Raw genomic sequence first — 22,541 nt, 5'->3', positions numbered from 1 at the left:
TGCTTGGTCACCTCCTCAAAGAAGTCAATAAGACTTGTAAGGCAAGACCTACCCCTCACAAATCCGTGCTGACTATCCCTAATCAAGCAGTGTCTTTCCAGACGCTCAGAAATACTATCCCTCAGTACCCTTTCCATTACTTTGCCTACCACCGAAGTAAGACTAACTGGCCTGTAATTCCCAGGGTTATCCCGATTCCCTTTTTTGAACAGGGGCACGACATTCGCCACTCTTCAATCCTCTGGTACCACCCCTGTTGACAGCGAGGATGAAAAGATCATTGCCAATGGCTCTGCAATTTCATTTCTTGCCTCCCATAGAATCCTTGGATATATCCCGTCAGGCCTGGGGGACTTGTCTGTCCTCGAGTTTTTCAAAATGCCCAACGCATCTTCCTTCCTAACAAGTATCTCCTCGAGCTTATCAGTCTGTTTCACACTGTCCTCTCCAACAATATGGCCTCTCTCGTTTGTAAATACTGAAGAAAAATACTTGTTCAAGACCTCTCCTATCTCTTCTGACTCAATACACAATCTCCCGCTACTGTCCTTGATCGGACCTACCCTCGCTCTAGTCAGTCTCATATTTCTCACATATGTGTAAAAGGCCTTGGGGTTTTCCTTGATCCTACCCGCCAAAGATTTTTCATGCCCTCTCTTAGCTCTCCTAATCCCTTTCTTCAGTTCCCTCCTGGCTATCTTGTATCCCTCCTGCACCCTGTCTGAACCTTGTTTCCTCAGCCTTACTGATGTTAGGGATGTTTAATAATAATAAAATTCCTAGTATTGTATCTTCAGGTTTGAAATATCTTCATTAGTATCAATAAATCTGACCCAAACTGCGACTTATGGCCACATTTCCAATTGCTTCGCTGAACCTGAGTTCTGGTTTTAAAGTAATTTATCTTCACAGTGCCAAGCAGTTAGGATCTCGAGACAGATGCAATGTTTGCAGACTGTGATTTAATAATCTGAGCGAGAACCAGTTCCTGCAATCAGTAAGTTGTGAAAATCTGCGTATATTAATTACAGATTGTTTTCTGATCAATTTCCCCATTTGAAAACCAAAATGGAGTTGCTGATTGTATCCAATAGGAAAAAAAGACCTTCAGTGCACCCTATATTTGATTGGTTCATATAGTACAGGAACTAATGTTTTACTGAGTAGATGTTTAGGGTGGGGACTGATGTCCTGTGAAAGAGAGATGGTGGGTACAGTCATTTCACAATCTTCATTGCAGACCAGTGGGCCCTGAGCCTGGATTGAAAGTAGCTTTCACTGGTAAACCATGCAAAACACTTCCCAAATGGATAGCTGGAAAACATGGATTGGCGATAAGATCTACCATGCGGAATTAGTGAAGTCTTGCGACACTAAAACTCAGTAGAAATCGGAGTTAAACTTCTCGGATGCAAACAAGAATCTTTATTGCCTCTATTTGATTACAATTGAGAGAAACTTAAATCTATTCTCAATAAAGTCCGGCTAGCAAAAGGACTTAAAGAGAAGTAACTTATAAACAATTTGACTTTCAAAATAATACAGAAATGGTTTCTTGCTTACAGCAAAACAGCTTGCATTTACTTCAAGAGTTAGAGTGGAAAAGTGAAAATATGAAAATAAGGATAGCGAATAGTTAGATTAAAATATAGAATGATCCTGGATAAAGATGGCCATACGGACCATCACGTTTATAGGAAATCTTATCTGTCTTGAGCCATCTATCAACACCTCTATGTCGTCCTAATTGGTTTGGGTTAGAATCAAATGTATTTGATTCGACGGTTCGCTGTCAATCCTTAATGTGCAACATACATTCTGAATGTTTCATGTTTGAATATTTGTGTATGTTATGGAATGTGATTCTGTGCTATTATCAAGACTAGAGGATTTCTGCTGACTTTGCTTTATCCACATTATGAACAATAGTGCCTTCATGTTGCTATGGTGCCTGCTTCGTCCTTAATTAGATTACTGGTACAGCTCATGTCTCAATGTTAAACTGTCTTTCAAAATATGTTTGTCAGAACAATAGCTTTTTCATCTTTGCTTAGTAAAAATGTTGAGTGCTTAGTGCTGAAATCCTCAATTTAAAATGAGTATTAAAACTGGGGCTTAATATTTACACTAAGTAGCCTTCTTTTACCTATCCGATCTGTCAGGAAGTAGTTGATTCCTATCAATTGGTATCTCTGGGCTGAAACTCCCCCTATGGTGGGAGCCTGCATGTTGTTTTATTCATTTCTGGAATGTGGGAATTGATGGTAAGGACAGCATTTGTTGCCCCTGTGGTGTAGGTACACCCATAGTGCGGTTAGGTAGGGAGTTCCAGGATTTTGACCCAGCGACCACAGACAGGTTCAGAGACATCCTTGACCCTGGCACCAGGGAGGCAACATACTATCCTGCAGTCTCTTTTTCACGTCCACAGAAGTGTCTATCTGTGTCCCTTACTATAGAGTCCCTGTAACCTATCGCCCTCCCTGCTGAGCCAGTTGTGGTGCCTGATGTGGGTTGTCTGATCAGTCTGTGATCGCAATGTGGGTCACCAACTTTTTATTTCCAAGATTTTCTTTAGTGAATTGAAATTGTCAGAGTGTCTGGTGGGAATCAAACTCTTCCTTGTATATTAGCCCAGGTCTCGTTCCATTAATATAGCCACTGCACTGGCCATATCCTGGCCAGGGTTTTAGTGCCTGTGAATTGAGAAGCTGGTTCCATAGATTGGCTACTCGTTAAGTTGACGTATTTTTCACCTTTCAGCGCAGGTTGTGCACAAGGTGATTTGTTGTGGAAAACCTAATCTCATCCCTTTAAAATTCTAAATGTTATTCCTGACACTGCCCTATTCTGTTTCATACCAGGTTCTTGAACTAATTCACATTAAGGACAAATTGACTGCCCATCAATTTCAGAGAGTGGCAACAACAACCCTCCTCTCGATGGTGAAAGAACAACCTGAACTAGGGGAGGAGTACCTGCTGAGACCTCTCCTCGCTCCTCTGATCTGCTGCTTGGATACTACAGGTACGGAGATATAACAAACACCAGACTTCTGAGGATGGCTTTTGCTGCAGTCCTGGAGCCTGCAGGGACCATCAGCATGGCTGCAGGAACCATCAGCATGGCTGCAGGAACCATCAGCATGGCTGCAGGAACCATCAGCATGGCTGCAGGAACCATCAGCATGGCTGCAGGAAGCATCAGCATGGCTGCAGGAACCATCAGCATGGCTGCAGGGACCATCAGCATGGCTGCAGGAACCATCAGCATGGCTGCAGGAAGCATCAGCATGGCTGCAGGAACCATCAGCATGGCTGCAGGAACCATCAGCATGGCTGCAGGAACCATCAGCATGGCTGCAGGAAGCATCAGCATGGCTGCAGGAACCATCAGCATGGCTGCAGGAAGCATCAGCATGGCTGCAGGAACCATCAGCATGGCTGCAGGAAGCATCAGCATGGCTGCAGGAACCATCAGCATGGCTGCAGGAACCATCAGCATGGCTGCAGGAAGCATCAGCATGGCTGCAGGAACCATCAGCATGGCTGCAGGAAGCATCAGCATGGCTGCAGGAACCATCAGCATGGCTGCAGGAACCATCAGCATGGCTGCAGGAACCATCAGCATGGCTGCAGGAACCATCAGCATGGCTGCAGGAACCATCAGCATGGCTGCAGGGACCATCAGCATGGCTGGAAAGCTGGGGGAGAAGGCTGTGGCTGGGAAGCTGGGGGAGAAGGCTGTGGCTGGGAAGCTGGGGGAGAAGGCTGTGGCTGGGAAGCTGGGGGAGAAGGCTGTGGCTGGGAAGCTGGGGGAGAAGGCTGTGGCTGGAAAGCTGGGGGAGAAGGCTGTGGCTGGAAAGCTGGGGAGAAGGCTGTGGCTGGGAAGCTGGGGGAGAAGGCTGTGGCTGGAAAGCTGGGGGAGAAGGCTGTGGCTGGGAAGCTGGGGGAGAAGGCTGTGGCTGGAAAGCTGGGGGAGAAGGCTGTGGCTGGAAAGCTGGGGGAGAAGGCTGTGGCTGGGAAGCTGGGGGAGAAGGCTGTGGTGAGCAAGGCTGGTGGAAAGAAGAAGAATCCTCTGTCACGTGAGAATTTAACCTGCTAAACTCTCACTCAGTTGTAACCTAACATTGGCAATTGTCTTTGCAAAAGGTTAATGATTGACACTTCAGACGTTACTTCATGATGACTTGATTAATGTTAACCTTTTGTAAATTAAACCTTAGAGATACAAAAGTATAAATTAAAACACCACCCCTCACAGACCACACTGGTAAAAGTCCCAACATCTTACTTGTGTCTAAGTATTAGTTTGCTTATCTGAAATATTGCGTCAAAATGTTCAACCTGGGGGAGTGGGGAAGGAAGTAACAGTGGGTGGAGTGGGTGTGTTATTGTGCTGTGTCAAGTACTCTGTCCTTGTAAGTATCTTCCTGGAGCCTAGTCAGCTGTCTACCACCAGTGAGATACGAGTGCTTCGACCACTGACACCATTGAGCAAATATCCTACATTTGTACCATGAGCAGTAACAGGACAGTCTTTTTAAACTTCCCTCATTTTCTCAATGCAAAAGAAATGTCTCCTTATCTCTGTCCCAAATGATTTACCCTGAATCCTCAGGCTGTGACCCCAGGTTCTGGACACCCCCACCATTGGAAACATCCTTCCTGCATCTACCCTGTCCAGTCCTGTTAGAATTTTATAGGTTTCTATGAGACCCCTCCCTCTCATTCTTCTGAACTTCAGCAAGAACAATCCTAACCTAGTCAATCTCTCCTCATATGACAGTCCCGCCATCCCTGGAATTAGTCTGGTAAACTCGCTGCACTCCCTCGAGAGCAACAACATCCTTCCTCAGAGAAGGAGACCAAAACTGCACACAATACTCCAGGTGTGGCCTCACCAAGGCACTGTACAATTGCAGCAACACATCCCTGCTTCTATACTCAAAACCTCTCGCAATGAAGGCCAACATACCATTAGCCTTCTTTACCGCCTGCTACACCTGCATGCTTACCTTCAGCGACTGGTGCACAAAGATACCCACTTCTCGTTGCACATTCCTCTCTCTCGATTTAGAGCCATTCAGATAATTATCTGTCATCACCATCCAGGAAAAGAATTAGACCAGGTGCAGTCACTAATGTTCCCTCGTGGTCATTGATGCTGATATAGTGTATAAATTTATTATGCAAATAGATTGAAGCAGGCATGATATAGGCGGGTTTATTCATTTTTTATTCATTTTTTCGGGATGTGGGCTTCGCTGGCTAGGTCAGCATTTGTTGCCCATCCCTAATTGCCCTTGGAGAAGGTGGCAGTTAGCTGCCTTCTTGCTGCAGTCCATGTGGTGTAGGTACACCCACAGTGCTGTTAGGGAGGGAGTTCCATGATTTTTCCCCAGTGACAGTGAAGGAACAGCCGATATATTTCCAAGTCAAGATGGTGAGTGACCTGGAGGGGAACCTCCAGGTGGTGGAGTTCCCAGGTATCTGCTGCCTTTGGCCTTCTAATGGTAGTGGTCGTGGGTTTGGAAGGTTTTGTCTAAGGAACCTTGGCGAGTTCCTGCAGTGTAGATAGTACACACAGCTGACACTGTTCGTCGGTGGAGGGATTGAATGATACTTGTGGAGCCTCCCAATTATCGCCCGTGTTAACGTCCCCGCTTTGGGACACCGCTGAAGCGACATGTGGGTGCAGTCTACCTCCGGGGTTTGGCGAAGCCCTCCTCGCCGACCTATTTCCCAAGCATTGCCGCTATGCACTCCGTGGGGTTCCTCCCCTCTGTTCCTTCCGGCAGCCCCACGATTCTTAAGTTCTGTCAACACAATCTGTTCTCCTGGTTGTCGACTTTTTCTCTTGGCCCCTTCTGGGTCCTGGCCAGGCTCGCCACCTCGACTACGAGTGCCGCGATCGGGTCCCCTTGGTCCGTGGCGGCCTTCTCAAGGTCTCTTGCCATTGCTTCTTGGGCCTCAAGCCTCCGCTCCATCTTGGCCATTGCTTCCCTCAAGGGAGCCTTCGCAGCTTCCACTGCTGTCTCGACAGCTGTCAGGCGGCCTCGTTTCAGCTCCTCCCTGTGTCTTTGGAACTCTGGGGTGGTGAAGCCTGCAAGCTTGTCCATCAGCGCCCGGGTCTGCGCAGGGAGTTCTGCGAAATTGCCCCATCTGGGTCTGTGCCATCTCGTGTGGTTGCCGGCTCCAAGGCTGAGGATCTGCTCCTCTTGAACTTGCTGGCTTTTCCCCTTGTCCTTGCTGGCTTTTCCCATTGTCCTTGCTGGCTTTTCCCCTTGTCCTTGCTGGCTTTTCCCATTGTCCTTGCTGGCTTTTCCCCTTGTCCTTGCTGGCTTTTCCCCTTGTCCTTGCCGGCTTTTCCCCTTGTCCTTGCCGGCTTTTCCCCTTGTCCTTGCTGGCTTTTCCCCTTGTCCTTGCCGGCTTTTCCCCTTGTCCTTGCTGGCTTTTCCCCTTGTCCTTGCTGGCTTTTCCCCTTGTCCTTGCTGGCTTTTCCCCTTGTCCTTGCTGGCTTTTCCCCGTGTCCTTGCCGGCTTTTCCCCTTGTCCTTGCTGGCTTTTCCCCTTGTCCTTGCTGGCTTTTCCCCTTGTCCTTGCCGGCTTTTCCCCTTGTCCTTGCTGGCTTTTCCCCTTGTCCTTGCTGGCTTTTCCCCTTGTCCTTGCTGATTTTTCCCCTTGTCCTTGCTGGCTTTTCCCCTTGTCCTTGCTGGCTTTTCCCCTTGTCCTTGCTGGCTTTTCCCCTTGTCCTTGCTGGCTTTTCCCCTTGTCCTTGCTGGTTTTTCCCCTTGTCCTTGCTGGCTTTTCCCATTGCCCTTGCTGGTTTTTCCCCTTGTCCTTGCTGGCTTTTCCCATTGTCCTTGCCGGCTTTTCCCCTTGTCCTTGCTGGCTTTTCCCATTGTCCTTGCTGGCTTTTCCCATTGTCCTTGCTGGCTTTTCCCATTGTCCTTGCTGGCTTTTCCCATTGTCCTTGCTGGCTTTTCCCATTGTCCTTGCTGGCTTTTCCCATTGTCCTTGCTGGCTTTTCCCATTGTCCTTGCTGGCTTTTCCCATTGTCCTTGCTGGCTTTTCATTTGGGCGGCTAACTTTTTCATTTTTCCTTATCGGTGCAGTTAACGGAGGTTAGGCTGAGGATTTTACACCCTATCCCAATACCCCCTTAACCTAACCTACACATCGTTTTGGACACTAAGGACAATTTAGCATGGCCAATCCTCTCAACCTGCACATGTTTGGACTGTGGGAGGAAACCGGAGCACCCGGAGGAAACCCACGCACACTCTGGGATCTATAATGGATAGTGTTTAAGGATTTCTGTAAGGGGTTACGGGCCAGGCAAATTATTGGAGTGAGTGGGATGGTTTGGTGAAACAGACATGAAGAGTTGTTCTTGCTTTGTTTTTTTTTATAAATTTAGAATATCCAATTCATTTTTTCCAATTAAGGGGCAATTTAGCGTGGCCAATCCACTTATCCTGCGCATCTTTGGGTTGTGGGGGTGAAACCCACGCAGACATGGGGAGAATGTGCAAACTCCTCACAGACAGTGACCCAGGGCCGGGATTCGAACCCAGGTCCTCAGCGCCGTAGGCAGCAATGCTAACCACTGTGCCACCATGCAGCCCCTGTTCTTGCTTTGTTGATATGAGGCTGTGTGAAACGGTTCCAGATTATACTGTTTAACAGGAGTCAGTCAGAGATTTTAATGGTGATTTTGTCACTGTCCCTTCACTTTCTCTGCGAAGAGTATTTGTCAGTTTTACTGTATTACAAATCTCATGGACTCGATTTATTTGTTTCGAATCACTAGCTTTCGGAGCACTGCTCCTTCCTCAGGTGAATGAAGAGGTATGTCCCAGAAACATATATATAGACAAAGTCAAAGATGCCAGACAATGCTTAGAATGCGAGCATTTGCAGGTAATTGAATCTTTACAGATGCAGAGATAGGGGTAACCCCAGGTTAAAGAGGTGTGAATTGTCTCAAGCCAGGACAGTTGGTAGGATTTCGCAAGCCCAGGCCAGATGGTGGGGGATGAATGTAATACGACATGAATCCAAGGTCCCAGTTGAGGCCGTACTCGTGTGTGGAACTTGGCTATAAATTTCTGCTCGCCGATTCTGCGTTGTCGCGCGTCCTGAAGACCGCCTTGGAGAACGCTTACCCGGAGATCAGAGGCTGAATGCCCTTGACTGCTGAAGTGTCCCCCAACTGGAATGGAACATTCCTGCCTGGTGAATGCCGCACGATGTTTGTTCATTCGTCACTGTACCTCGGTACACGTGACAATAAACAAATAGAACATAGAACAGTACAGCACAGAACAGGCCCTTCGGCCCTCGATGTTGTGCTGAGCCATGATCACCGTACTCAAACCCACGTATCCACCCTATACCCCCAACAACCCCCCCCCCCCCCCCCCAACCTTACTTTTTAGGACACTACGGGCAATTTAGCACGGCCAATCCACCTAACCCGCACATCTTTGGACTGTGGGAGGAAACCGGAGAACCCGGAGGAAACCCACGCACACACGGGGAGGACGTGCAGACTCCACACAGACAGTGACCCAGCCGGGAATCGAACCTGGGACCCTGGAGCTGTGAAGCATTTATGCTAACCACCATGCTACCGTGCTGCCCTGAATCCAATCCAATCATCCGTTGTCGCAGCGTCTGCATGGTCTCGCCAATGTACCACGCTTCGGGACATCCTTTCCTACAGCGTATGAGATAGACAACGTTGGCTGAGTTTGTTGCTCGTTCTGAGTTAGTGTGTTTAACACTCCTCCAACAGAGGAAGTGTGCTTAACACTCGCTTGGCTCTGTTTCTTATTTCTATGCTCTGGAGTCGCCAGGTGCCGTAAGAGACACTATCACAAGCATCAAGGTCAAGTTCAAAGCAATAAAGCTATACACCAATTAGTAAGTCCAAACAATTAGAGTTTATTATAACAATTATAATAAATACTCATGCACACGCTAAAGACTAACTTATTTCTCTACCATTAAACGACTAATACTTATCTAAGAAGGAACAGGCCAGGTCAGGGAACAAGGCCTTTGTTCCGTTCTGGTCTGCAACTTCTTGTTACTACTGGTCGGCACGGGTATAAGTAATGCCCGGATCAAGGTAGCGATCATCGTTTTGGCACTTACTTATCGATGGCTGCTGCTCGACGGCTGGTGTGAAAGACTGGAGGCTGGAGTCGGAGGCCGGAGACAGGAGACCAAACCATGTGCGGGACCTTCTTTTATAGGTCCCAGGAGGTCCATGCCCCTTGGGGCGGGCTTCCTCACCTGCTGGGGATCGATTGGGCCTTTCCCCAATCTATATGATTTGAACCCCCCAATCCTAGGGTCGTTCCTTGATGTCTGGGGCGGTTCTTAGGACTCATTGTCCTGGTTTCGCTGGCTCCATCGTGTCTGCTTCTCTATTGAAAGTATCAATAGATACTTGAGTGTATCTATTGTGCCCGGGATTGTCCCGGTATCACTTCATTAGTATGTAGATGGCTTTCCCTTTAACAGCGCTACCTGAACTCTGCAGCTGTCGGGAAACTGGTTTTTGCAAGTGTCCCAATGCTTAAAGCTTCTGCAAGCTGTTTGCTTTTGACCATGTCCGTTTTTCCCTGCACTCTTTGCAGTCTTCCATTTTGTATTCACTGGTGTCCATCTTAGATGGCTACAAGTTGCACGAGTATGTACCGCGTACCTGGTGGGTGGTGTTCTCACGTGTAATGGTGGTACCCATGTCGATGATCTGGCACGTCTTGCAGAGATTGCCCTGGCAGGGTTGTGTGGTGTCGTGGTCGCTGTTCTGAAGGCTGGGTAGTTTGCTGCAAACAATGGTTTGTTTGAGGTTGTGCGGTTATTTGAAGGCCAGTAGTGGAGGTGTGGGGATGACCTTGGCAAAATGTTCATCTTCATCGATGACGTGTTGAAGGCTGCGAAGAAACTGTCGTAGTTTCTCCGTTCCAGGTAAGTACTGGACGACGAAGGGTACTCTGTCGGTTGTGTCCCGTGTGTGTCTTCTGAGGGGGTTGATGCGGTTTTTTGCTGTGGCGCATTGGAACTGCCGATCGATGAGTCGAGCGGAAGGAGCAGTTCCGAAAGCTAGTGATATGAAACAAACCTGTTGGACTTTAACCTGGTGTTGTAAGACTTCTTATTGTGCCCACCCCAGTCCAACACCGGCATCTTCACATCTTGATTTATTTGAATAATGTGGTTGAGGAATGCCTATTACTTACAATTACCTGTGGGTGAAATTTTTAGTGATATTTGCCAAGAGTCCATTAAAGAGGCGAACAAGCAACTGCAATTAGATGTAAACAGTTCAGTCAGTTCACTGAAACAGTGTCCTCTATCCTCTGGTTTTTATCTCCTTTGGACAGAATGCACGTAGCCGAAGGAGAGGGAAGGAGGGGAGCAGGGAGATGGTGGGATGGGGAGTGTAACATGGGGAACCGTGCAGGGGAAGCAAACTAAAGTCTTGACTCTTCCTCCACATGTTTTCTGTTCATTTGGCACTGATGTTTTTGCTGTTAAATAGTGAGAAGCTCAGAGTTGATCCTTGTGATGCATCCTTCAGTGTTTACAAGTTTCCTCTGCTATTGAGGCCAGATTAACCACCTCTGCATACAACTCAACTCTGTACTCCCTTCCAGAAACACCAGAGAGATCTGGGCAAGTGGGAACCGTGATTGTGGGAGAGCTGGAACTTACCAGATGTTTGGAGGATGTATACAAGGTAAGACCAATATGCTTACTAATCAAATACCTTTGCTCTGTTCGAAGTCCTGATCCTGGAGAGGTAGTGTCCGTTAGTCAGGTTTGGTGGCCTGGAATCCAGCTTCTGTGCCAGTGTGAGTATTATGGGGTGGCAGGTGGTAAGTTGCAACCAAATGCCAACGGGAAACTTGGCAAGCTATCGCACGTATTTCTGTTATGAAACATTGTGTATGTTGCAGTCAGGAGTTAAAAATTCCAATACCACTTTAGATTTTGAAAAGTAAATTAAAACATTTATAAACGCAATAAAAGAAAATTTAAATACAAGTTTACATTTACACAGCTAAAAATTAGTTTCACAGACCATTTCTGCCACACATTCTTTCTTGGTTAGACTCACAAGCACACCTTTTAGGCAACAGTCCCCATAGATATTTCATCCATTCGAATAAATGTACCACAAGGCACTCATGGTTGCAATAGGGAAAATATATGATGGTGTCTCACTCTCTGCCCCCCCCCCCCCCCCCACTCACTCCCATTTCCCCTGTGGAGGAGTCCCAAGCGATTTTGAACATAACACTGCATTTGAAAACAACAGGCACTTTTCTGGGTTGCTTCAGACTGCTCTTGTTTATTTTCACAGCCCTCTTCTGGCATACAGCACACTTCAGGGTCTTACATTGGCACAACCCCCAACACAGCTTAAATATGGTTTTTCTCTTTCGTCTTTAAAGCCTTTGTTCTGTGCACCTCTCTGAATATAAAGATCTGTCATGTTCTCCATCACCCCCACTTTTGGGTCAAATCAAACTTAGTTTGCTTTATTCGTTTCTGATCTTTGCCAGTTGTAAAACTCATTTTCACTTCTCGTTGAACTTTAACAATTAAATACATAAAAATCTTTCTTATCCCCTCATGCAAATTTCTACCCATGTTCTGTTTAGTTGTAGCACAGCTTAACTTGGTCATCTCCACTTCAAATACCCACTTTTAGACTGAGGCCCTTTTGGTGCTTTAAACCTTGCAGCCCAACTGGCTTCATGCCTCCCACGGATTAACTAGAGGTAAGATGGTGGTGATAGCTTTTTCTCCAACCAATCCGCTAACGGCCGAAGCAGTCAGCAAATATTTGTCGATCGCATTCGGGAAATATCTACAATGCTTGACCTCGGCTATTAACAGGTAAATCGAGGAGGCCTTGGCCCCCATTCGTTCAGTTCTCAAATCACCAGGCAGACCATCGAAGCACAAAGGAGCCACAATCAAACACGTGGAGACTGCAGACGTGCATTGTCTGGCCGTAATAATATGATCACCTCCTTGGAGTCCCACCTTGCCGCTGTGATCAAAGATAACGGGGCATTGAGATCCAAGCTGAATGACCTGGAAAACAGATCCAGAATCAAAATGTTTGTGTTGTGATCTGACCGGAGGGGATCGAAGGCCACACCCCTACTCATTATTGCTCAGACCTGTTCCACAAAACGATGGATGAGAATGTACTTCCATGCCCCCAGAATTAGACCGGGCCCACCGTTCACTTTGACCTAAGCCTCGCTCGGGAGATCCTCCTCGTGCCTAAATCGCCGGTTTCACGGCTTTAAGGAGGAGTTGATGCTTTGATGGTGCTTGAATTGTATGTGGGAAGGCCACTCCATAAGATTATAGCAGGACATGAGTGAAGATGCAGACTCCTTTGACCAGAAGAGCAATTTGTGCTCCATTTAATCTGGTCTGTGGCTCATTGTGTGAATGCATTTCAGGTTTGTTGTTTGGGTGTGTTCTTGATGACCGTAATTGTATATGAGGGATTTCTATAGTTCGCTCCTCACAATAATGCATTTTATTTTCGTTGTTACTATTTGGTTGACTTTCAGTCGCCCTCATGGCGCTCAAAGTTAAATAAGTTTTTACTTCCCAGTTGGGAGTCTCCCTGCTAACAAGGTGTGTTAGTTAACGGGAGTGATACTGAAGAGCCTTCTGCAACTCATAATAGTTTGTAAAATGAGCTTAGAGTTTGTGTAGAGTGTTGTGTTATTTGGAGGTTTTAGGTTGTTATTTGCTTTCGGGAGTGGGTTTGCTGGACTGCAGTGGTGAATTTGGGTTGGGCAGGGGGGTGGAGTGAGTTTTAGTTTGCTGATGGTGTCACGTGACTTGGCTCAGTGGCCACCTTGAGTGGATCTTCTTGCTTTGTCTTCTCAATTCCCCTTGTTTAATATCCCTCCTTGGCAATGGCCAACTCCTGTTGCGGGATGGTAAGAGACTCCAATCCGATTGATTACCTGGAACGTTAGGGATTTAAATGGCCCTGTAAAGTGATCGAGAGCATTCGCTATTTCTTACGAGCCTAAATTCTGATTTTCTATACAGCCTGCCCATCCCATCTGTCGAAACAGGCAAGGGTTGTGAGTTGGACTCCCTGTTATGCCCCAATGAGATTTTAAAATGCATTGGTCTTACGCAGGCAGGTAAGGCCTCTGGCCCGGATGGCTTTCTGATTTGAGTTTTATAAGAAATTTGCAGAACAACCTACTCCTTTGCTGATATTTTCAACCATGGACGGCACAGTGGCGCAGTGGCTAGCACTGTTGCCTCATGGGGCCGAGACCAGCTCTGCTCTGGGTCATTGTCCGTGTGGAGTTTGCACATTCTCCCTGTGTCTGTGGGTTTCACTCCCACAATCCAGAGATGTGCAGGATAGGTGGATTGGCCACACTAAATTGCCTCTTAATTGGGGAAAAAAAATTGGATACTCTAAATTATTGAATAAAAGATATATTCAACCACTTTATATCCCACAGTGCATTGCAGCCTGGTAAACAGCGAAGGTTGACCAGGCTGATTCCTGGGATGGCGGGACTGGCATATGAGGATTGGATTGGATTGGATTTGTTTATTGTCATGTGTACTGAGGTACAGTGAAAAGTATTTTTCTGCGAGCAGCTCAACAGATCATTAAGAACGTGAAAATGAAATAAAATAAAATAAAAGCCATAATAGGGCAACATAAGCTATACAATGTAACTACATAACACCGACATCGGGTGAAGCATACAGGGATGTAGTATTATGTCCAGGGTTTAGAGAGCCCCCCCCAAAGTGTATCATGGAGTTCACCTGACCCACACCTTTGAATAGATTGTGGTTTGGGGAGCACAGAGGCCTACCTCATAGGTGTGAAGTAATAGAGCTTTATAGTATTTTTAAATTAAAACCGTGTTTATTTATGAACCAGTTAACACTTTATAAACCCACAGTAAACATCTTGACAACTATCAACGGCAATAAATCCCCAAAGAATACAGTACTCTATAAGTAACTCTTATTCTTTCCTTGCAACATCCATAAAACAAAAAAAAAGAAACCTTTTAAGAAAGCCATCAGGTTTAACTTCTCCACTGAGACATGTACCACAATGTCTCATCTTGTTCCTCCCTCATAGTACTCTTTTACAGTCTTTGTCCCAGGTGTCACATCAAATTTATCATTGAGATATATTCTCTGCTTTACTCTATCAGACACTGTACTAAATAATGACATCCTCAGTGCATTCACCTCCATCTCAACCCCTCTTAGAACATAGAAAAATACAGCACAGAACAGGTCCTTCGGCCCATGATGTTGTGCCGAACTTTTGTCCCAGATTAAGAACAAATTAATCTACACCCGATCATTCTACCGTAATCCATGTACCTATCCAATAGCTGCCTGAAGGTCCCTAATGTTTCCGACTCAACTACTACCACAGGCAGTGCATTCCATGCCCCCGCTACTCTCTGGGTAAAGAACCTACCTCTGACATCCCCCCTATATATTCCACCATTCACCTTAAATTTATGGTCCCTTGTAATGGTTTGTTCCACCCGGGGAAAAAGTCTCTGACTGTCTACTCTATCTATTCCCCTGATCATCTTATAAACTTATATCAAGTCTCCCCTCATCCTTCTCCGTTCTAATGAGAAAAGGCCTAGCACCCTCAACCTTTCCTGGTAAGGCCTACTCTCCATTCCAGGCAACATCCTGCTAAATCTCCTTTGCACCTTTTCCAAAGCTTCCACATCCTTCCTTCCTCTTGCTCTTTCTTCTCTGAGTGCTCCCCAAGGGTCAGTCCTTCCCCCCCCCCCATTTTTCTTCAGTAAACTCACCCAAAAACAGCATTTTTCACGAGTATGCAGCCGACACCCAGCTCCAACTCACCAACTCTCTTGATCCTTGCAGCCTCTAACTGTCTGACTGCTTATATACACAATGACCCAGACAAGCAGAAGTTCCATCAATATTGGGAAGACTGAGCATTCAGCTTTTGGTCCTTCTCACAAACTTTGATCTCTGGCTAGTGACTCCGTCCCCATGGCTGGCATCTATCTGAGGCTCAATAGATTGTTCACAACTTTGGTTTGTATTTGACCCGAGGTGAGTTTTCCACAGCATATCTGCGCCATCACTACAATGTCCTGATTTCTAATTTCCTAACATCACCCCACTCTGCCTCTGGCGCAGCTCATCAGCTGATGAAAGCCTTTTGAATGCCTTGTTACCTCGAGACTTGACTATTCCAACGCATTCTATGTTTTAGGGTGGCACAGTGGTTAGCACTGCTGCCTCACAACTTTAGGGTCTTGGGTTCAATTCCAGCTTCGGGTCACTGTCTGTGTGGAGTTTGCACTTTCTCCCTGTGTCTGCATAGGTTTCTTCCAGGTACTCCAGCTTCCTCCCAGAGTCCAAAGATGTGCAGGTTAGGTGGATTGGCCATGCTAAATTGCCCTTAGTGTCCAGGGATGTGTAGGTGAGGTTAAGGGGTTACATGGATAGGGCGTGGAAGTGGGCTTGGGTGGAGTGCTCTTTCAGAGGGTCGGTACAGGCTCTATGGGCTGAAAGGTCTCCTTCTGTACTGTAGGTGTTCTGTTCCACTCTACTGTACTGTACTGTACTGTACTCCATTCTGCCCTCTGCATTCTGGAGCTCATTCTGCTCATGTCCTAACTTGCACCAAGTCTCATTCACCCACCTTCTCTGTGCTCACTAACTTATATTGGCTCCTGGTATAACAGCATCTTGATTTAAAAATTCTCATCCTTGTTTTCAAATCCATGGCCTGGGTTCTCTATATCCCTGTCATTATCTCCCAGCCTTGTCCACTGAGATCTCTGCAATCCTCCAATTCTGACCTTGTGAACATTCCTGATTTTTGGATTGATATTTGACCATTAATACTGGCATCATTGGCAGCATTACCATTGGCTGTCCAAACTCTTAGAGTTCCCTCTACTTCTCTTTCCCTGATAAGATGTTCTTTGACCAAACTCAGGTCATCTGGCCTTTGATTGCCTTATGTAGTCTGGTGTCACATTTTGCTTGACAATGCTTGTAAAGTATTTTGGGTGTTTTTATTATGTTAAAGACGCTATATAACTGCAAGTTGTTATATTCCAGAATAATTGCTTTGTCTTTTTGCTCTTTTCTTCTGAGGTGTGTGTCGTTGGCAATGACCCGAGTTCCAGGCTGTTGGAGTCTCTGAAGACAGTAATTCCAGCAATCTTTAGTCTTTACTGTTTCACACAACGAGGAGTGTCGCATTTACGGTTTGTATTTACTCAAACTCTCCTATGTCTACTTTGTACTCCATTTATTCAAAACATTTAATTTCAGCTGACGTTGGTGTAGTCAACTGTGACATAGGCAGTTGGACAGTTAGCTGAGGAACGAGAGTGCACAATGTTTGTAATGAAGAATAATGTTGTTGGTGACTGTGCTGTGACAGCACTGGAACCTGATTGGAAAGATTTAAATCTCGAGCTGTGGGAAAGTGAGTTGGTGAGTTTTTTTTTGTCACAGTTTAGAAACGCAAAGGGTTGTGTTGTGGTTGGGCTGCAGCGACCACCCCACGTTAAAAGAATCCACGCACATCTTCCACCCCAGCCAAACAAATTAATTTCTGGACCTAGAACATCAGGATCCTCATGGACAACCCAATAGCAACAGACCTAAACTTTGCACCGCCATCATAGCCCGGGAACTCCAACACCATAACATTGACTAGGGAGGCGGTGGTACAGTGGTACTGTCACTGGACTAGTAATCCAGAGAGCCAGAGTAATGCTCTGGGGACCCAGGTTCAAATCCCACCACTGCAGATGGTGAAATTTGAATTCATTAGAAACCTGGAATTAAAAGTCTAATGAACATGAAACCATTGCCGATTGTTGTAAAAACCCACCTGGTTCACTACTGTCCTTTGGGGAAGGAAATCTGCCGTCCTTACCCGGCCTGGCCTACATGTGACTCCAGACTCAGAACAATGTGGTCGACTCTTTGACTCTTAACTGCCCCTCAAGGGCAATTAGAGATGGGCAATAAATTCTGGCCAGTGACGCCCACATCCCATGAACGAATAAAAAAAGATGACATTACCACCCTGAGCGAGACACAAATGGCAGGAGATGGCCACCTTCTCCTGGAAAGGCAAACCAGAAGAAGAACACTGTCTCGACGTGGTTGGCTTCGCTATTAAAAAAATTGGTCAGGCGTCTCAATGAACCCCCGCCTGCACCCGCAGGGTAAGCAAACAATTCTTGACCTTATAGCTCACGCTGGCCCAAAAACAGCACATCACAGCCATCAAAGTTGACACCCCTCGTCTAGATGCAGTGGAAGAGGCAAAGGAGGCATTCTACTCCAGCCTCGACCAATCGCTGCCCCGCATCCCAAGGGAGACAAGCTGATTCTCCTTGGCGACTTCAGCCCTAGAGTCAGGAAGGACACAAACCTTTGGAAAGGCGTGTTAGGCAGGGAAGGCGTGGGGAAAACAAATGCCAATGGAGTCGTCCTCCTGACAAAATGTTTAGAACATGACCTGGTCATCACCAACACCCTGCTATGCCAGAGGGACATATGCCATGAAGACCTCATGGCAACACCACCACTCCAAGCATTGGCACCTAATAGACTCTATAATCATCTGGGCAAGGGATCGCAAAGACGTCCGCATCACCTGCGCCACGATTGGAACCAACGACTGCTGGACTGACCACTGACTGACCCACTCCACCATCTCCATCACCCTGGCCCCAAACCAGGCAGAAGAAACTCTGCCTCAGGAGACTCAATGTCACTGGATTCCGAGACCGTGGGAAGAACAAGCTGCTCAGTCGGTGCCTCACAGCTAATCTGGCGATGGCCAACGAGCCAGAACCGCAGAACGCCCACAGTGTCTGATTCACCAGTCAGAACCTGCGAGGAGACGCTTGGGTTCTCGACCAGGAAACACCAAGACTGGTTCAACGAGAACCATCAAGAGATCCAGGATCTCCTTGACCACAGGAGCAAGGTGTTCCTAAACTGGCAGCTCCAGTATGAAATGAAATGAAATGAAAATCGCTTATTGTCACAAGTAGGCTTCAAATGAAGTTACTGTGAAAAGCCCCTAGTCACCAAATTCCGGCGCCTGTTCAGGGAGGCTGGTACGGGAATTAAGCCGTGCTGCTGGCCTGCCTTGGTCTGCTTCCAAAGCTAGCGATTTAGCCCAGTGCTAAACCAGCCCAAACCCAAGTGAGAGGAAAGAAGCCTACAGGCAACTGAAAGCCAAGGAGCAAGAAAGAACTCGGAACATAAAGAACAGATGGTGGGTGGAAAGGGCGCAGGAGACTCAGCAACTCGCCAACAACCACGATGTGAGCGGCTTCTTCAGCGCAATGAAAACCATCTATGGTCCGAATACCCAGGGACCCACTCCACTGAAAGGCAAAGACAGAGAGGTGCTCATCAAAGACAGAGAGGCAGCCAATGCCCGCTGGGGAAAGCATTTCAAGGACCTCTTCAACCAAAACACAGCCCTCAACACAAGCGTCCTCGACACCATCGCGCAACACGCTCCCCGCCATCATCTCAGTGCAACCCCAGCTCACAATGAGGTGGAAAAGGCCATGAGGTGGAAAAGGCCATGAGGTGGAAAAGGCCACCTGATAGCTGAAGAACAGCAAGGGAGATGGAATCCCCGTAGAAGTACTAAAATACGGCGGCGATGCACTCTTGACAAGAATCCATACCTCGTCCCTTGTCTGGAAGGAAGAAAGCATGCCGGGAGATCTCAGAGACGCCTTAATGGTGACCATCTTCAAGAAAGGAAACAGGTCTGACAGCAGAAATTACACGGGGCTTTCCCCACTCACCGCCACTGGAAAGGTCATCTCGAGAATCTTCCTAACCCGCCTCCTCCCGGTGGCTGAAGAGCTCCTCCCTGAGTCTCAGTGCTGCTTCCGCCCATCAAGAGGCTCAATGGACATGATCTTCAGCACGAGACAAATCCAGGAAATGTGCATGGAGCACTGGAACGACGGAGGTTGAGGGGCGACCTGACAGAGGTCTACAAAATTATGAGGGGCATAGACAGAGAGGATAGTCAGAGGCTTTTTCCCAGGGTAGAGGGGTCAATTACTAGGGGGCATAGGTTTAAGGTGCGAGGGGCAAGGTTTAGAGGAGATGTACGAGGCAAGTTTTTTTTTACACAGAGGGTAGTGGGTGCCTGGAACTCGCTGCCGGAGGAGGTGGTGGAAGCAGGGACGATAGTGACATTTAAGGGGCATCTTGACAAATACATGAATAGGATGGGAATAGAGGGATACGGACCCCGGAAGTGTAGAGGATTTTAGTTTAGACGGGCAGCATGGTCGGTACGGGCTTGGAGGGCCGAAGGGTCTGTTCCTGTGCTGTACTGTTCTTTGTTCTTTGTTGTTCTTCGACTCTGTCAACCGTGAGGGATTGTGGAGCATACTCAAATTTGTCTGTCTACAGAAATTGGTCACCAGCCTCCGCCTGCTCCACAATGACGTGCAAGCAGTGATCCTCACCAGCAGAACCACCACAGACCCAATATATGTGCAAAGTGGTGTCAAACAGGCTGCATCATAGCACCAACGCTCTTCTCCATCTTCCTTGCAGCAACACTCCATCCTTCACTACCGCTGGAGTGGAGCTAACATACCAGACAAGTGGGAAACTGTTCAACTTCCAACGCCTCCAGGCCAGAAGCAAGACTACCCCGACCTCTGTCAGCGAGCTGCAGTACACAGACGATGCCTGTGTGTGCGCGCACTCTGTCAGCGAGCTGCAGTACACAGACGATGCCTGTGTGTGCGCGCACTCTGTCAGCGAGCTGCAGTACACAGACGACGCCTGTGTGTGCGCGCACTCTGTCAGCGAGCTGCAGTACACAGACGATGCCTGTGTGTGCGCGCACTCTGTCAGCAAGCTGCAGTACACAGACGACGCCTGTGTGTGCGCGCACTCTGTCAGCGAGCTGCAGTACACAGACGATGCCTGTGTGTGCGCGCACTCTGTCAGCGAGCTGCAGTACACAGACGACGCCTGTGTGTGCGCGCACTCTGTCAGCGAGCTGCAGTACACAGACGACGCCTGTGTGTGCGCGCACTCTGTCAGCGAGCTGCAGTACACAGACGACGCCTGTGTGTGCGCGCACTCAAGAGGCCGAGCTACAAACCATCATCGACACATTCATTGCGGCATCTGACACTAAACATCCAAAAAACAAAGGTTCTCTACCAGCCCGCTCCTGCCACACAAAACTGTCCCCCCTGACCATCAAGATCCACAGTGAGCCCCTGGACAATGTGGATTATTTCCCATACCTCGGGAGCCTCCTCTCGGTGCGAGCAGACATTGATGACAAAATCCAACATTGACACCAATGCAATCTTCAGACGCCTGAGGAACAGAATGTTCGAAGACCAAGACATCAAACCCAGCGCGGAGCTCAGGGTCTACAGAGCAGCCATGGTCCCTGCCCTCCTGTATGCATCAAAACATGGACAATGTACAGCAGACACCTCGAATCCTTGGAGAGATATCACCAACGCTGCCACTGCAAAATCCTGCAAATCCACTGGCAGGATAGATGTACCAACGTGAGCGTCCGTTCTCGGGCCAATATCCCCAGTATCAGGGCACTGGTCACACTCAGCCAGCTGCGATGGGCGGGTCACATTGCCCGCATGTCAACACAAGACTCCCAAAAGAAGTGCTCTACCTTGAGCTCTGCCATGGCAAGTGATCACTAGGAGGGCAGAGGAAACGCCACAAGGATACTCTGAAGGCCTCCCGAAATAAATGCAACATTCCCACCGACAAGTGGAAATCACTTTCCATTGAACACTCAAACTGGAGAAGCATTCGCGAAGGCATCAATCAGCTCGGGCATCGCAGTGTGGAGCACGCGGAGGCCAAGCGTAAACAGCAGAGAGAAGCCAGAGCGTTTCACCCACCTCATCAAAGACTACCTGCCAAACCTGTGGCACAGTCTGCAGATCCACGATCGGACGATTCGGCCACCGCAGAACCCACCCTCGCCAGAGTGGCAGGAAGTCATCCACGCCTCTGAGGGACTTCTCAAGAAGAAGGAGAGTTGTGCTGAGTAATAGTTACAGTTGGGAGTTGTAAGTTGCAGTTCTGTGTGGCTTGGGGATAAATGATTCCAACAGCAGACACAAAAAGAATTATTGGTGGAGGGAGAAATCTGGTGCCTCCTTGTGGAGAGGTGTCGGTTCACAATGGGGTTGGAGAGACGGATAGTTTGACGAGTAAGGGGAACCCAGGTGAGATAGAAAGCAAGGAACTATAGAAATTGGTCCTAATTAACAGATGCTGTGTTTTCACTGCTTGTAAAAATAAGGATAAAGATTGTTGGAAGGAAAACCTGAATACAGAACACAACACCACTGGGCAGAAACTTCCAAAAGAGGTGAGCAGAAGGGAAATGTAATATTTTCTGGAATTAAAGTCAGACTCTGAGCATCCTTTCTCTGCACAATCAAGAGTTCTACAAGGTATAAATCAGATTCAGACCTTGTATCTGAATGCAAGCAGCAATGTTAGCAAAAGGAATGAATTGTTCTGGTGGACAATGCAGAGACATGGCTGGAGGGTGACCAAGACGGGCACCTGAATGTTGAAGGGTATTTCACACATTGGAATGATAGGAAGTTCAGGAGAGGTGGCAGGGTATCTGTTAATGCGGGAGAGGTGGCAGGGTATCTCTGTTAATGCGGGAGAGGTGACAGGGTATCTCTGTTAATGCGGGAGAGGTGGCAGGGTATCTCTGTTAATTCGGGAGAGGTGGCAGGGTATCTGTTAATGCGGGAGAGGGGGCAGGGTATCTCTGTTAATGCGGGAGAGGTGGCAGGGTATCTGTTAATGCGGGAGAGGTGGCAGGGTATCTCTGTTAATGCGGGAGAGGTAGCAGGGTATCTGTTAATGCGGGAGAGTTGGCAGGGTATCTCTGTTAATGCGGGAGAGGTGGCAGGGTATCTCTGTTAATGCGGGAGAGGTAGCAGGGTATCTCTGTTAATGCGGGAGAGGTGGCAGGGTATCTCTGTTAATGCGGGAGAGGTGGCAGGGTATCTCTGTTAATGCGGGAGAGGGGACAGGGTATCTGTTAATGCGGGAGAGGTGGCAGGGTATCTGTTAATGCGGGAGAGGTGGCAGGGTATCTGTTAATGCGGGAGAGGTGGCAGGGTATCTGTTAATGCGGGAGAGGTGGCAGGGTATCTGTTAATGCGGGAGAGGTGGCAGGGTATCTGTTAATGCGGGAGAGGTGGCAGGGTATCTGTTAATGCGGGAGAGGTGGCAGGGTATCTGTTAATGCGGGCGAGGTGGCAGGGTATCTCTGTTAATGCGGGAGAGGTGGCAGGGTATCTGTTAATGCGGGAGAGGTGGCAGGGTATCTCTGTTAATGCGGGAGAGGTGGCAGGGTATCTGTTAATGCGGGAGAGGTGGCAGGGTATCTGTT

The 22,541-nt window shown here is 47.8% G+C and overlaps 1 protein-coding gene across 2 annotated transcripts in view; it reads left to right on the top strand.

The window, feature by feature from the left end:
• Nucleotides 1-2,810: 2,810 nt before the first annotated feature.
• The window catches only part of tango6 (transport and golgi organization 6 homolog (Drosophila)), a 120,086-nt gene continuing 100,355 nt past the window's right edge, over nucleotides 2,811-22,541 (top strand). For both annotated transcript variants that reach the window (XR_005461731.1, XM_038806160.1), the window contains exons 1-3: nucleotides 2,811-3,027; nucleotides 10,675-10,757; nucleotides 16,211-16,323. Coding sequence is in view for 1 of the 2 variants with exons in the window: in XM_038806160.1 (XP_038662088.1) it covers nucleotides 2,826-3,027; nucleotides 10,675-10,757; nucleotides 16,211-16,323 (398 nt within the window). In the remaining variant the exon portion in view is untranslated. The remainder of the gene's footprint in view (nucleotides 3,028-10,674; nucleotides 10,758-16,210; nucleotides 16,324-22,541) is intronic.

Source organism: Scyliorhinus canicula, chromosome 9, assembly GCF_902713615.1.
Source record: "Scyliorhinus canicula chromosome 9, sScyCan1.1, whole genome shotgun sequence".
In the NCBI taxonomy this organism is placed as follows: Eukaryota; Metazoa; Chordata; class Chondrichthyes; order Carcharhiniformes; family Scyliorhinidae; genus Scyliorhinus; species Scyliorhinus canicula.
The sequence above is the reverse complement of the archived record's forward strand: the minus strand, read 5'-3'. Positions and strand labels throughout refer to the sequence as shown.